The sequence below is a fragment of the Dermacentor silvarum genome, chromosome 10 (genome assembly GCF_013339745.2).
Source record: "Dermacentor silvarum isolate Dsil-2018 chromosome 10, BIME_Dsil_1.4, whole genome shotgun sequence".
Lineage (NCBI taxonomy): Eukaryota > Metazoa > Arthropoda > Arachnida > Ixodida > Ixodidae > Dermacentor > Dermacentor silvarum.
The window spans coordinates 152,267,897-152,281,377 of NC_051163.1; the positions used below are offsets into that span (position 1 = coordinate 152,267,897).

Here is a 13,481-nt window from a genome sequence, read left to right on the forward strand (position 1 = left end):
CGTATATCGAAGCATCTTGCATCGAGGTACTAGTCGCGCGAGCGCGAATAACTTGTGTAATACACCTTCAACTGGTTGTTTAAGGCAATAAAGTGAACAGCACAGCTAACAAAAACGTCGCCAGCGCATTGGCGTTAGAAAGGATTGGATTGGATTCGAAATGCAACCTCGCTGGCTATCACGTGGCGTTCACTGAGTCGACGCTTCCTTTCCAACTCGATAAAATGGGCCGGCAACGCATTACAACCACCCGTCTGATACTACATGAAGAAATAGTTTATATTGTAAGGAAGCAGAGGCGCCCCTGGGTATGTGCCGACTGAGGAGGAAGACGAAGGACCGTGCCGTGATCGCGAGAGAACCCCGTGCAACAAACAGTCCTTGCGGTGCCTACCAGTACCTAGCGTTCTTACAACGTTATCGACGACAATAAACCTCGTCGCATTTGGTGGAGGTTGCTGAGATCCTTCGCCTCGTCCTGGAGCTAGCTTTTGGATATATATATTCTCCTTACTTTGTAAAAGTGACAAAACGGTTTTTTATTTTGTTTCACTACGCTGAATTTGGCCAGAGGGCGCTGTAACAACGAAAGGTCCGCTCCGCTACGCTACACGCATAACTAAAACGTGAAAATCGCCCGCCACTCCGCTGTGGCCTAGCGGGGCAGCTCGGAGCGGAGCGGACCGTAAAGACGCTCAACTAAAACACTCTAGAGCGAGCGCTTCGGCTGCTTACGCAAGCGGTGACGTATCATGGCGCCCTCCGATTCGCTGAAAGCAATGAAATCCGTGACGACACTGCTTCAGCGCCGAATCTTGGGTGAGAGAAATTGAGGAAGAGATATTTGGTCTTTGTTTACGATTTTCTCCGCTAATAACTCATATTTTTGCACCCAACAAAAACTGCATGCATTCCTTAAGGTCGCTCTTTTATCCCAGCTAAACTTCCTGTTTCTCTTTACTGTCCTTCTAACGCACGTGCCTGTATTCCGTCACGATGAAACGATGAGAAATTGTATTCCATCACCTCTGGGACTACCTTAAGTTTAAAAAAAAATAGAAAAAAAAAGAAAAAGCTGATTGCTCACACGGAAACTTCTAATATGGCACTTGATAATTAACTTACGAAATTGAAGATGTAGAGTTTATCAGAATTCAGGGAGATCATGAAAAGCGCGGGGATTGTACTTTACGAGCATCGGCAAACAATAGATGCCAGATACGCAACCTTCCCATACAAAAATACTTCCTTACTTTCTTTAGAACTCTTACCAACTTTCTATCAACTTTAGTAACACTCTATGTACTTTTACTTTCTATTAACACATGTTACGAGAAAGTTGGTAGGATCTGTCTTTACTTCGGTTTGAAGAAAGTTTGTTTAAAGAAAATTGTTAGGCTCTGTTTTAACTTTCGTTTGTAGGAAGTTTGTTCAAAGAAAGTTTATCAGAAGTTGGTAGGCTCTGTTTTTACTTCGGTTGAAAGAAAGTTTCTTTAAAGAAAGTTTTAAGAAAGTTGGTAGGCTGTGTTTTAACTTTTGTTTGTACGAAGTATGTTCAAAGAAAGTTTAAAAAAAGTTAGTAGGCTCTGTTTTTATTTTCGTTTGAAGAAAGCTTGTTTAAAGCAACATTAAAGAAAGTTGATAGGCTCCGTTCTTGTTTTCACTTGAAGCAAGTTCGTTTGAAGAAAGTTTAAAGGAAGTTTAAGGAAAGTTGGTAGGCTCTGTCTTTACTTTTGTGTAAAGAAAATTATAACAACTGTATTTAATTGTTTCATTCATTTGCTCATTTAACACCGCAATAAAGAAGCATAACATGCAATATCGGTAATAATTAGTACGAATAAACTAAGTGTCATACTGACAATTGCTTCCTGCAGTTTAAGAGAAAGCGAGGAGACAGAATAATTTTTGTTATTATGCGTGCATATATAATTAGCAGAAGCTAAGGTAAAATATCTTAGCCTGTCCCATTGAAATTGCATGTATATAACGCTTTCCTACTTCAAAAAAAAAAAGAAAGGTTGTTCTACACTGACTGGTACTCGAACCCGGGACCTCTGCGTGTGAGGCGAAAACGGTACCACGTGGTACCGTTTCATGAAAAATTTCAGTCTAGGCATTGTATAGTTTTGTTAGTGCTACTGTAATATGGGAGTAGTACTACTCCCATATTACAGTAGCACTAACAAAACTATACAATGCCTAGACTTTCTGACATGTCGTAAGGCCATTTATTTGTTTTCACGACGCTTACCTTTTTTTTCGGAATTCGGCTTCTTAAGAAACCTTTCCTTTGCGATTTTATGCAAACTATACACAAAACGCTCGCAAATGCAGTACCTGCGGTCACTGTTAAAAGAGCCTTTCTTTTCAAAACTGCGGGTGATTGTTGTGTTGATATTGTCATGTAGTAGTGACGCTGAAGTCAACAGTCGTAAAACTGTGTATGACGAAACTAGTTCTTTATTGGGCGAACCATGTGCCCACAAAAGCAAGCTACACTCGAAGCACAACGAAAGCGGCGAACACAGTCGGCGGTCGTCGAAATCTCATCAGCGGCGAAACGCGTCGGCTTTTATACCTGAGTCATCGAAGGTTGCAGATTAATCCCTGATGCCCGCGGGTCTTCCAGAAAGTTCTAGACAATTCGCGTCGGTTATACAATCAGATAACATAAGCGTCGGTGAAAACAGGCAACGGAAAGAAGCATCGATAACGTTCTAGAAGCTTCCGATGCAGGCGCGTCCTGCGCCGAGCGATAACGTTTAACATTTGTTAACCGGTGGAAAGCGGCCACCGGTGAAAGATAAACATGTATACGTGTCAATATATTGGCGGGATTCATACGGCAGCAAGGATTCCGTAAATGCTTGCTAAGGCACACAAGTGAATAATTTACGATTGTCAGTTTACTGAGTAGTCAATTGTGTACCTGGCATGGCCGTATCTGTTTGTTTACACGTGCGTGCAAGCAGTACGCCTGTTGCACTTCAGCCGAAGCATCAGCTGCAGTAGCACGCCAGCCATCGCCACGTTTTGTTAGCTTTATTCCTGACGCTAAGAGGAAATATGGTCTCACCAATTCAAGATGAGGGCACATATTCTCGAAAACATTACACTTGGCGCCATAATTAACGTGTATGTGGGCGGTGATCACGGATATGTGCTCGGTAAGTGTCACATTAGCCCGTAGACCGTCCGTCATTTCAAGCAGACGGAGCCGCACGGGCGGCGTGTGGATTGGCTCATGCTTCAGCTACGACTTCCCTTGAGTGACAAATGCGAATCTCGAAGGCTATGCTCCTGAAGCGATACGAATCGGGGAGGTAGGTTCCTTTTCGTTAACCGCAGTGTGGCGCTGCTGCAGTGTTTTGTTCAATAAATCCAATCCAATCCAAGTTGCTGTAGTTTATGGACCACGTTGGCTGTGCGCGAGTGCTTGTTGCAGTGAGGCGGTAGTTGAATTTTATATTAGAAGTGCCTAGGCAAAATGTGCTTCTTATCGTGTGCATTAACGATCGCACAACCTCTGGACTCGTGAAACACCGTGTGTTCGCCGTGTGTTTCGAGCGATACGCCAGTGTCAACAGTGTCTTACAGCGCCCGTCCGAGCTGCTTTTGTTCCCGCCTGCCTGCGCTCTCTCGTGAAAAGCCTGGTACTGGGGCTTCATCACAGTGTATGGAAGAATTTGTTGTAGGTTGTGCGTTCGTGGTGCTGTAGTTCATCGGCAGCTCTACAGTGTTTGCGCCCGAAAGAGAGTTGGTGCCACGGTACCTGTGGGACGGAGGAGTGTTTGCTGACTACGTCTTGAAAGGTAAGCAAGTTTGGCGCTTGTGCGCGTTGTTGTAGCTTATGGTTCATGTAATGAGCTTTGTGTAACTAGAGCAGAGCGCATTCTGAGCGTAAGTTGTCCATGTTTCTGTGCACATTTAGTAAGCAATTTTACGAAAGCTTCTGTTGATGTTATCGCGTACTTGCATTTTCCTGTGAAGTATGCTACCCCGTCTGATTGCTCTGACTGAATGGGAACACAATTATGGAAACACTGAAAGGTACTGTTTGTTGGGTAGTTTCCCGGCAATAATTATTCCTTATATAAGCATTTCTGCGAGTACACTGCAGGTGTGTACACGTCGATGTGTCATGGGCTTCACGCGTTGGCACAGGATAGCTATGTTTGACGCTTGCCTACATATTAGCTTGTATGAAGACTTTTTTTTTGTATACAGTTCACTTTGAAGGCCCGCGTCGCGAGAACCTGTGTGTATTCTATATTGAACTATAGAACCTGTCGTGTTCTATATTGCGAGGCAGATATACGCCGATATTGCAGTGACGAGGTTTCTTTTTAATCGAGACCTCTCAATCAGACGCTGGCTTTTACTATACATATTCATCTAAAGAACAGTATGCCAGCTCTTCCAGTCATAGGTAATGACTGTGCCTTGCAGTAATAAAGTAAGGGCTGCGATTTCGCGGCGATACTTTGCGCTGTATCCTACTTCATTCTTACCACCCACCGTGAACGGCCGGCTATTGCAGTTCATAACACGGGCGGCGCGTCGGTCAAACCTCTGACGAAGAGCGAGAAGGAATACCATCGCTATACAAACACGGCCTAGGGTTCAAAAGACTTTTCATGTGCTCAATATCTTTTTTTTCATAATCCAATGCTCTTTTTGCTTTATTAAATATTTGAGTTTCGGTGATTTTCCTGGTAGTCTTATGTTTGCTGCATTCCAACATTGAATCGCACTTGTTACAACATAACCGTGTAACCTCCTGAGATATAACGGAGAGATTCGTACGAGACGCACATTAATGTAGCTGCTAGTGTGAGGCTCTTTGCAATTCAGTATTACACTGATATGACAGGTTTCCAGATTCACATTGCAATAAATTCATTGCAGTTGAAGGCTATGCGGATTCTGGAGGCATCCCACAGGAACCTGCAGCACTGCTGCAAGCTGGAGAGCACCACTATAAAGCACCTGATCTGCGTGCTTTTACAAAGGTGCGTACAAAACTGTCATTGCCTTGTGTGTTGTAGGATATGTTTCTGTAATATGCAGTCATTTTACTGTGTGTGCCATTTTCATGATTTCTAGTGGCAAATCACTTGCATTTCACTTTTGGTCATCTGGAGGGCCCTCAGTTTAATGAACTTACCTTTAACTAGCCTCCTCTGAGCTAAATATAACTCTGACTTGAGTAACTGCATGATATACTCTGTACAGACTGTATATTAATCTAGTCAGATTGCCTTTTTAAGATAATCGTTGAGAAGCATGAGGTCTTGAGATGTTTATCTTTTTGTCAATTTTATTATGCAGTATTGTGAAGCTCACTTCTCACACTATTGCCTGTGCGCCTATATTGTTCCCTCTAATCGGTAACACTTATGTATTGCGTACCGTACTTCATCTCTTAAAATTAGCATACAAAAAGCAAGATTTTCTTTATTAGGTAGCTGCTGAATCCCTAGCCACTGTATGAGCAGGTAATTCCTCAAGCATATAACAAACCTATAACCATTTAATGTGACAAGTTCAATATGCACCGGAAGTGCAGGTTGGCTTCAAGCAGGAAGCTGGTCTCCTTTGTATTTTACAGAAATTTGAGGTGGTAACACAAACTGCTAAATCACAACAATCCGCACAGTGCAGTATAGTTGCAAGCCACCACGACAGTGCAGCTGAACGCTGAGTGTTCATCGTTACATTGGCACTTTTTTTTTGTGGGCAGTAGTTGCAAGCCACGACAGTGCAGCTGAACGCTGAGCGTTCGCCTTTACATTAGCTTTTTTTCAGCGTGTCTCTGCCCTTCTACAGTTGACATTGGATAAAGCTTGTTCTTTGCTGTCACTTATCTGAAATGCAAACAATCCTTTTTACTTTTTCTTTCATATTACTTGTCAGCTGCCTAATACACAAGCTTCCGGTGACATGGTAACAGTGCTGACTACTGCCCAGAACATGTGTGCATCTGTGGTTTGTGGTACCACATGCTCACTACCTCGGATTTACTGAGATGTCACAAGGAAGCTTGCTTTATGCTCAAGCTGCCCTGTACTTGGTGGAAATATTGAAATAGTCACTTTTTAATATAATAATTTGTTGTGGTTTTACCAAATTGAGTTTTCAAACTGTGAATAATGCACACTAGAGGGTTTATAAAAATGTTTTCTACCTCCTAAGACATGGTTTAGGCAAAAAGTGCATTACACATGTCATCCTATTATTGAGTTCGGCATATCTCGTGGAAGCCGTTCTAAAAACTTTGACTATCTTTACTGCAACTGATTTACAGCTACTTTACACAAGTGTACGATTCCTACATGTAACACATGCATATTATGTGCAGCAGTTCTGCTTCAGCAATACTTCAGTCATTTTTTGGGTGGCGTTCCAATACCCACCAGGACGTCATCCAAAAAGAAGCTTTGCACCCCAGAGGTGTGAATGCCATTCTAAGTATGTGTGGCAAGGCAGTGAGTTGAAATCTTCGTTTTGATTGTGGGTCATTTGAAGTCAAATTCTTGTGGATGACTGCATCATGCTATCTCGTCCAGATACAATTCATAAGGCTAACTATTATTGCATTTTTCCCCCTTAGGCTTGCAGCAAGAGGGATATCAAGAACACGGGAGATGTCAAGACCACATTATAGTCACTGCTTGCTTGTGGTTTCTGAGGGCATGTATGAAAGGGTTGGAAAATAAACATCAGTGTTTGAAAAGATTGGTGTGTTTCGCCAACACGTACATACTTTTATATGTACAAAGTTGCATCAGAACAGTACCAGACAATTTTTAAAAATGCTGGAAAAAGTGGATAAATGTCACCAGGATGTTTCTAGGGCGAGTTACAGAAAGGTGGAAACAAGTTACAAGAATATTTCTAGAGCAAGCAACAGAAAGTTAGAAAAAAGTTGCAAGGATGTTTCTAGGGCGAACAGCAAAAAGTAGGAAAAAAGTTACTAGGACGTTTCTAGGTCAAGCAACAGAAAGTTGGAAAAAAGTTACAAGGATGTTTCTAGGGCGAGCAACAGAAAGTTGGAAAAAAAGTTACAAGGATGTTTCTAGGGCGAACAGCAAAAAGTAGGAAAAAAGTTACTAGGATGTTTCTAGGTCCAGCAACAGAATGCTGGAAAAAAGTTACAAGGATGTTTCTAGGGCGAACAGCAAAAAGTAGGAAAACAGTTACTAGGATGTTTCTAAGAAGTAAAAAGATACCCTGCTTTTAATGTTTGAAGGATGTTCATTCATCGTTTAAGGAAAGTTTGTAAATAAAATTTTAATTGAGTATCGGTGGCCAATAGTCGACAGGATGTTGGTATGAAGTATTGAGGAAGTTTATAAACGGTTTCAGAACTTTCAATAGACCGTTGGTAGGTTTTAGTAACATTTGTCTAAAAAAATTTAATTGAAAGTTACTAGAATTTTTTGTAAGGGTTGCTCCCGTGCGTATGCTCTATTTACTTCATAGCGGCTGACAAGATATCATTTAGCGGTTGTTAATTGACTTATTTTACTTTCGCGGGGGTTTTCGTTCTTTTGGTGGCGGCCGATGCGAGAACAAAGTAGGAACTGCGTTGGGCTTCAATTTGTTTCTTTCCATAGGCTTCGAATACTTTTGGCTCAAACTGATCGTTCGTAAAATGGAGCTGAAACATGAACAGTGATCTCTGAGTATACGCGTGGTAAGAAGCAAATTTCTTCCATTTGAATTTGTTTGCACTCTTGGAAAGGAAGACGGCAAAAGAATGCACATTGTATTATACATGGAACTAAAAGGAAACCCTACTTATCTACCTATATATTTCGGAGCATGTCTTCGCAACATAAAGTGTACGTAAACAAAAAAAAATGCTTGCCGTACTGAAACTTTGTAAATATACAATAAGCACGCAATAAGAGTAAAGAGTTCTTTGGCTTGACAAGTATCAGGCGCAAAGATCACGCACACACACGCGCGCACACACATACACGCACTCACATACACAAACACGCACACACACGCCCATACACACGCACACAATTACAGCATTGGAGTTACAGGCATTCACTCATAAATTACACGCATGTTAAAACTAACGCACGTGCCAAAACACAAAAAGCTGTGTCACGGCTTGAAGAGTCAACGAAAATGTCAATGACTCACTTTAAAAAAATGACTATATGCACAGTTATCGGTGTTCTGCATTGAACTGAACGAAGAGTCAAGCTATGCAAAGAGCATTAAAATCTTCATGCAACTTCACCCACAAATATGAGTAAAGCTGTAACACTCACCTCGCAAAGAACGGGGTGCTCAGAAGGGGCGAAATTCCTTCTACCGATGTTATGGAGCCACTGCTTCCGGCGCACGACATTCCGTTCACCTCGGGGGATGGAAAATAAGGCTGGCCCTTTCTCTGACCTGCTGCTGCATTGAAACGCGCAGCAGCAGGCCATTTTCACGGAGAACGAAGCTCAGATTCCTACGGAAGAATGTAAAAACTTGGGAAACACGTTCGGAGCGGCCGGGCGACCACCACTTGGACAGCGCATGACAGGCGGGAGAAACTAAAGGCGTGCGAAAGCAAGTTTCGCGCCGTTCCGTGACGTCAGGGTCACCTGCCGGGGTAGTATCGCGCGCCGCAGCCATTCAGCGTGGCGGATGTGCTGTCTCCACGAAAGAGGGGGAGAAAAGAGGAGGTTGACCGTGCCGGCGAGGGTGTCCCGGCGTAGATCAAAGAGTGCCGCTACTTTCTAACCTCAAGAGGTTTTAGTATCGGCATGGGACCGAGTGTCCTATGGGAGGTATAGGAAGCTTCCGGCCCCTGCTGACACTGCCTCAAGGTGCGTCCGAAGGACTACATGTTGACAAACAAACTTCTCTGCAATGGTCGCTACACCGCTGGGTGAGGCGTGAGCTTCATCATGGTCTTTTCGGAAGGTGACGTATTGCAGAAGAAAGTTTTTGTGAGTGGAATTCAGTTGTGTGACTTGAATACACAGCGACTTTCGATTATGTTTATGCAGCAGTTCTTTAATATCAACGAGATGTTGGACGATACCTGTCACATTTCAATGTAATATTTGCGTTGCCATAGTGCTGGTGTTTGTTGCTCTCTAAGAGCGGAAAACTATGTTAAAGCGATATGGACACGAAATCTGAAAATTTTACGAAAATGCTGAAAATGAATCCTCAGTGTGCGATTACACCGAAAAGAAGCAGTCATTTAGCTCATTTTTCAGCGGATGGCTTTATTTTTGGCGTTTTTGCGAGCGCGCGCCATGCTGCCCGACCCGCGCGGATTGGAATGCGTGACATCACGAAACCCACGTCGGATAGCCAGCCGGCCGGCCGCAGTCATTCGAAGCGCGCCGACGCCGCCGTCGCGTGCATGGATTCGAGTTCTGGTGCCTCTACCAGCGATGAGTGCACGTCTAAAGACGAGGACCATTCCAACTTGGCGAGAAATATTACAGCTTACGGTTACGAGCCTTCCGCGTCAAGCGACGAAGAGCAGGCGGCCGTGGACGTGCCGGTCAGGCATTCCGGGCCAGCAACATGGTAAGCTTTTTCTCTAACAAACTTAACGTGCAGCGGCAATAGCTCGTAAAGTGATGTTACGTAGGATGTAAAATGCCTAGTTTCGTGAGCTACGTTGAGGCAGAGACAGCTGTTACGGCTGAATCGTAGGTAGCATCGTAGCTCGTCGCTTTGCGTTTACCTACGCGGTCGGCTTTCGACCGCTGCGCAGTTCAGTCTTGCGCGACGAAACATGGCATGTGAGGAATTTTGCAGCTGTTTCATAGCCCTGTGTTTACGGTTACTGTCACGTCCACGCCGTTAGAAACCATTTACTTACTGAATTCGTGATTTGTAACTTTGTGAAATAAAGTATTAATATCATTATTATATGGGCGGGCGCTCTAGCGCCCCGTCGACCAGATCACTTAGCTACATCGACTGTGTGGTCTTAGAGAAAGGAAAAACTGGCTGTGGCATTTAATAGGGAAATGCTGCGTGAACTATCGATTCATGAAACCCAACGCATTATCAGGCAGAGACCTATGAAAATGCGTCATTTTTTGCTTCAAGGTAAAAAGCAACGGGTGAAACAACAATGTACATAAATGCGCTCTGCATACTATACCAGTACACATGCATGCTATTGTGTGGCGTTCATTAACTGGTTGCGTTTTTTATATTTTATTATAATTTATGAAATAAAATAGCGCTGATATGCTTTCATTCGATATCAGACGCAGCGTAATTGTAACCACCATGACAATTCTATTTTGTGACAAAAACATACATTCGCAGGGGAACAATTTCTGTAACAACCCCACAATGCCTGTAATTTCTCTTCGTGAGGGTAATTTCTCTTCTTTCAACAGGTGCTCCTTCGGTCACCGCTGTGGCGACATGCCTACAGAAAGATAGAGGGTCTGTTGCACAGAGCAACAAAATGTGGCGAACACAGCTGAGAGTTACGAATGCATTACTAAGCACCCTCTCTTTGAATTGTATTGCCCCAACAGGCATATACTCGACCTGGAGTATCTCAAGCTAAGCAGTACTGCCCATACCCCCTTGGACAACGCACCTTGAATGAGTAACTACAATAAGAAATCAAGTTTTTATCCAGCAAATAGGCCAGAAAAAGTCCTGAAGGCCAGTTACGGCTACATATATTGTGTTACTGGTGCATGTAATGAACGAGACAAAGGGAATGGATCGAGGGCTTGTTTTTCATTTATTTTTTTTGTTAGACACAACCAAATGAACAGTGCATGGCATGTAATAGAAATACACACAGACCATTACTCAATCTAATTTATCGTGCTTTTTTATGTATTCATTTTTTTGCAGCCAATACCGATACACTGCCTACCGACAGTTTGTTTGGTGGGTGTACAAGCGACTTGGTCAAGGTAACCGGGTCGTTCTACCAAGCTGTGCAGTCCATAGGATCAGGAAAGAGTTTCCTACGCCTGGAGGGCATTACACTGGCTACCTGGACGCATAGTGGCAGTTCCTCCTCAATAAACACCCCGTGTTTTCTGACAAAATGGCATGTCTTGTTCAGTGAACTATTGCTGTCTGCAACAAGAGACAGGAAAATATGAGGTTACACAAGCTTCAATTCAAGATGCAACATGAAAGGAAAGTAGCCTTACGTTAGTCAAATATTAAAGCGCCTTGTATGTACTGCCACGAGAGCTTCTTTGTCAGCACGTTCGAAGTTGCTTGAAAGTGGAGGAGGCACTTTCATACATGTGTGCGCGTGTAGGAGCTCTCATTCTGCCTTCGTGTAGGAACTCTCATTCTGGCACAGGTCCACAGCACACTTCAGCAAGTCGTTCCCATAGCCTGGAACAACAAAGCGTAGTAAATGGTAATGTGTGTGCAAAAATATGCAAACTGAGTACGGTATGTGCAAGATTCTTTCACTGGTGCGACAACGGCAGCCATTTTTGCCTTCGTGTATTTAACCAGCCATCTTTGTCCCATCGTCAATGGTTGCTTGCTGCCTTGCACTATTTTCGTTATAGTGAAGTGCGGCAAGGCGTGTTCTGAAAGGAAACAGAACCATATCCGTTCACATCACAACAGGCCACCAAAACAGCTTAGGCACAAAAAGTTTTACCTTGATACCATACTGGAATACCCAAAATGGGTATTTTTCGGAACAAACTGAGTGATGGTGCTGTGAAAGCATTCAACAGCAAATGTTTGTGAGCTCGTGGATAGTCGAGGAATGTCTTTGAGCAAAGCCTTGTTTAGGATGATGGCTTTCAGTTTTTGGTGCGCTGGTGATTCTAAAGGAATGCATTGGAAATAATGCAAGAATACTGAAAAAAAAACATTTCAACGCCACATACCTTCTTCCAGCCACCTCTTCTTAGCCAATGGCTCATGCTCGCCCCTTTGATAAAGGCTCTCATCATGTACGTGAATGTCGACGACATGGCGGACAAGAGAGCGCCACTTCGCGAGAATTAGCTCAGGTTGCACCCGGCTTGAGAGAGCCCACCAATACAGGTGGTTGACGACAGCAGGTATCCATGGAGCCAGCTCCTGAAACTTCTTAAGCTTCGCTGCTGCTCTCAGCTTCTTTTTGAGCACTAAAAATTGGGATAATGAGATGCATCGTGAATAAAAATTTGAGAGCCCAGTTATTTCACTGGTACTTGTGCCTATACAAAATTAATAAGGCAGAACCCACTCTTGGCAACGTGCCAGCAATCAGAGTTGTGCTCTATGCGGCTCTCCTTTGATGTAAATGCCTTTATCTGAGAGTGACGGTCAGTAACCAGAGTTAACCAGAGTTGTCCAGTAACCAGAGTGTCCTCTTGAGGCCCTCTAGCTCCATATGGTTGCTGCCCTTGGTTTCATTTGACTGCAACATAACCAATATTAAACCAAGCACATGTGTATGTAGTCATGAATAATGCAACCTTTCTCAAAGATTGTGTACAACCCACTAGCCCACCATTACTTCCCAAGCAAGCTTGCACATTATACTATACGCATACTCTTTCATGCAAAAATAATGAATACCTGGAGAGTTTCGATGTGCAGCACCTTGTTCAGCTCGATGTCTAGAAGAGAGTATGTCTCATACTTGGCGGAATGTCCAGGGGAATCTGCGCTACCATCCCCAGCAACCCAGAGTGGACGGCGAATGGCTTCATCGAAAAGGACGTTTTGTTGGTGTGTCCAGACCTTGAAGTGGTAAACATGTAATGCTCATGAATCTATATGCATACACCGTAAGGTTGGTTACGTGGCCTAACCAGTTTGATGAGCCCACGTACCTTGGTGACTGCAGGAATGAGGAATGCATTTTGGACTCTGAAGTGTGTTTAGTCACTGCTGCAGGCAACACCCACACTCCTGAGTGCCCTAAAAAACTTCGAAGCTTTTCAGCCTTAAAAAAATACTGCTGCAGAAAGAAGCAAGTTACCAGCTGCCTTCCAATTAATTATTGGCTGCGTTGCCCATTTAGAAGCATGGTGGTTTATACACATGCGTGTCACCTGCAATAATGTGCCTTTCACATTTTTATCAATTGCTCTGCATGGATGTGAACACAGAGGGCAGACCGAGAGTAGTTCATGCAGACTAGATTCGAAAACAAGGAACTTACTCTCTTCATAAAGAGGCACGGCTGTGTGCTCAGTGCTGTCTCTGAAAAAAAAAACGACATCTATGTGAGCACTGTCAGTATTACAGGACGGTCTAATACATACTCAGCCAAACTGACACCAGAGAAGATAAAGGATCATTTCGGTTCTTGTTTTCATTCTCAGCAATTTCCGCGTCAGATGCACCTGTCAAATCTGGCAATGGTGTCGAAGACCATGGTGACATAAAGCAGTTAGTTGAAATACTACAGGACTTCCCTTGATGTTAACTAGTGTCCCTAGAAAATAGCATAAGCCAAAATATTGTTTATAATTTAGCAACAACAAAATAAAACA

General features: G+C 43.4%; 1 protein-coding gene and 1 long non-coding RNA gene across 2 annotated transcripts; both read left to right on the forward strand.

Moving 5' to 3' along the window:
- Nucleotides 1–3,240: 3,240 nt before the first annotated feature.
- On the forward strand, nt 3,241–6,857 carry LOC125940521 (uncharacterized). The gene is made up of 3 exons (XR_007463721.1): nt 3,241–3,815; nt 4,912–5,015; nt 6,617–6,857. It is a non-coding gene; the product is annotated as an uncharacterized LOC125940521 (long non-coding RNA).
- Nucleotides 6,858–10,344: 3,487 nt separating this feature from the next.
- Nucleotides 10,345–11,423, forward strand: LOC119431925 (P2X purinoceptor 7-like). The gene is made up of 3 exons (XM_049658108.1): nt 10,345–10,350; nt 10,438–10,553; nt 10,867–11,423. Exons 1-3 carry the CDS (start codon nt 10,345–10,347, stop codon nt 11,021–11,023), a joined length of 279 nt encoding a protein of 92 aa, XP_049514065.1. The 3' UTR covers nt 11,024–11,423.
- The last annotated feature ends 2,058 nt before the right edge of the window (nt 11,424–13,481 follow it).

What these genes read in the sequence shown, in the direction of transcription:
- LOC119431925 (XM_049658108.1), top strand. An exon ending in AGGCATATACTCGACCTGGA is followed by an intron (nt 10,554 to 10,866) that starts GTATCTCAAGCT and finishes ATTTTTTTGCAG; the next exon opens with CCAATACCGATACACTGCCT.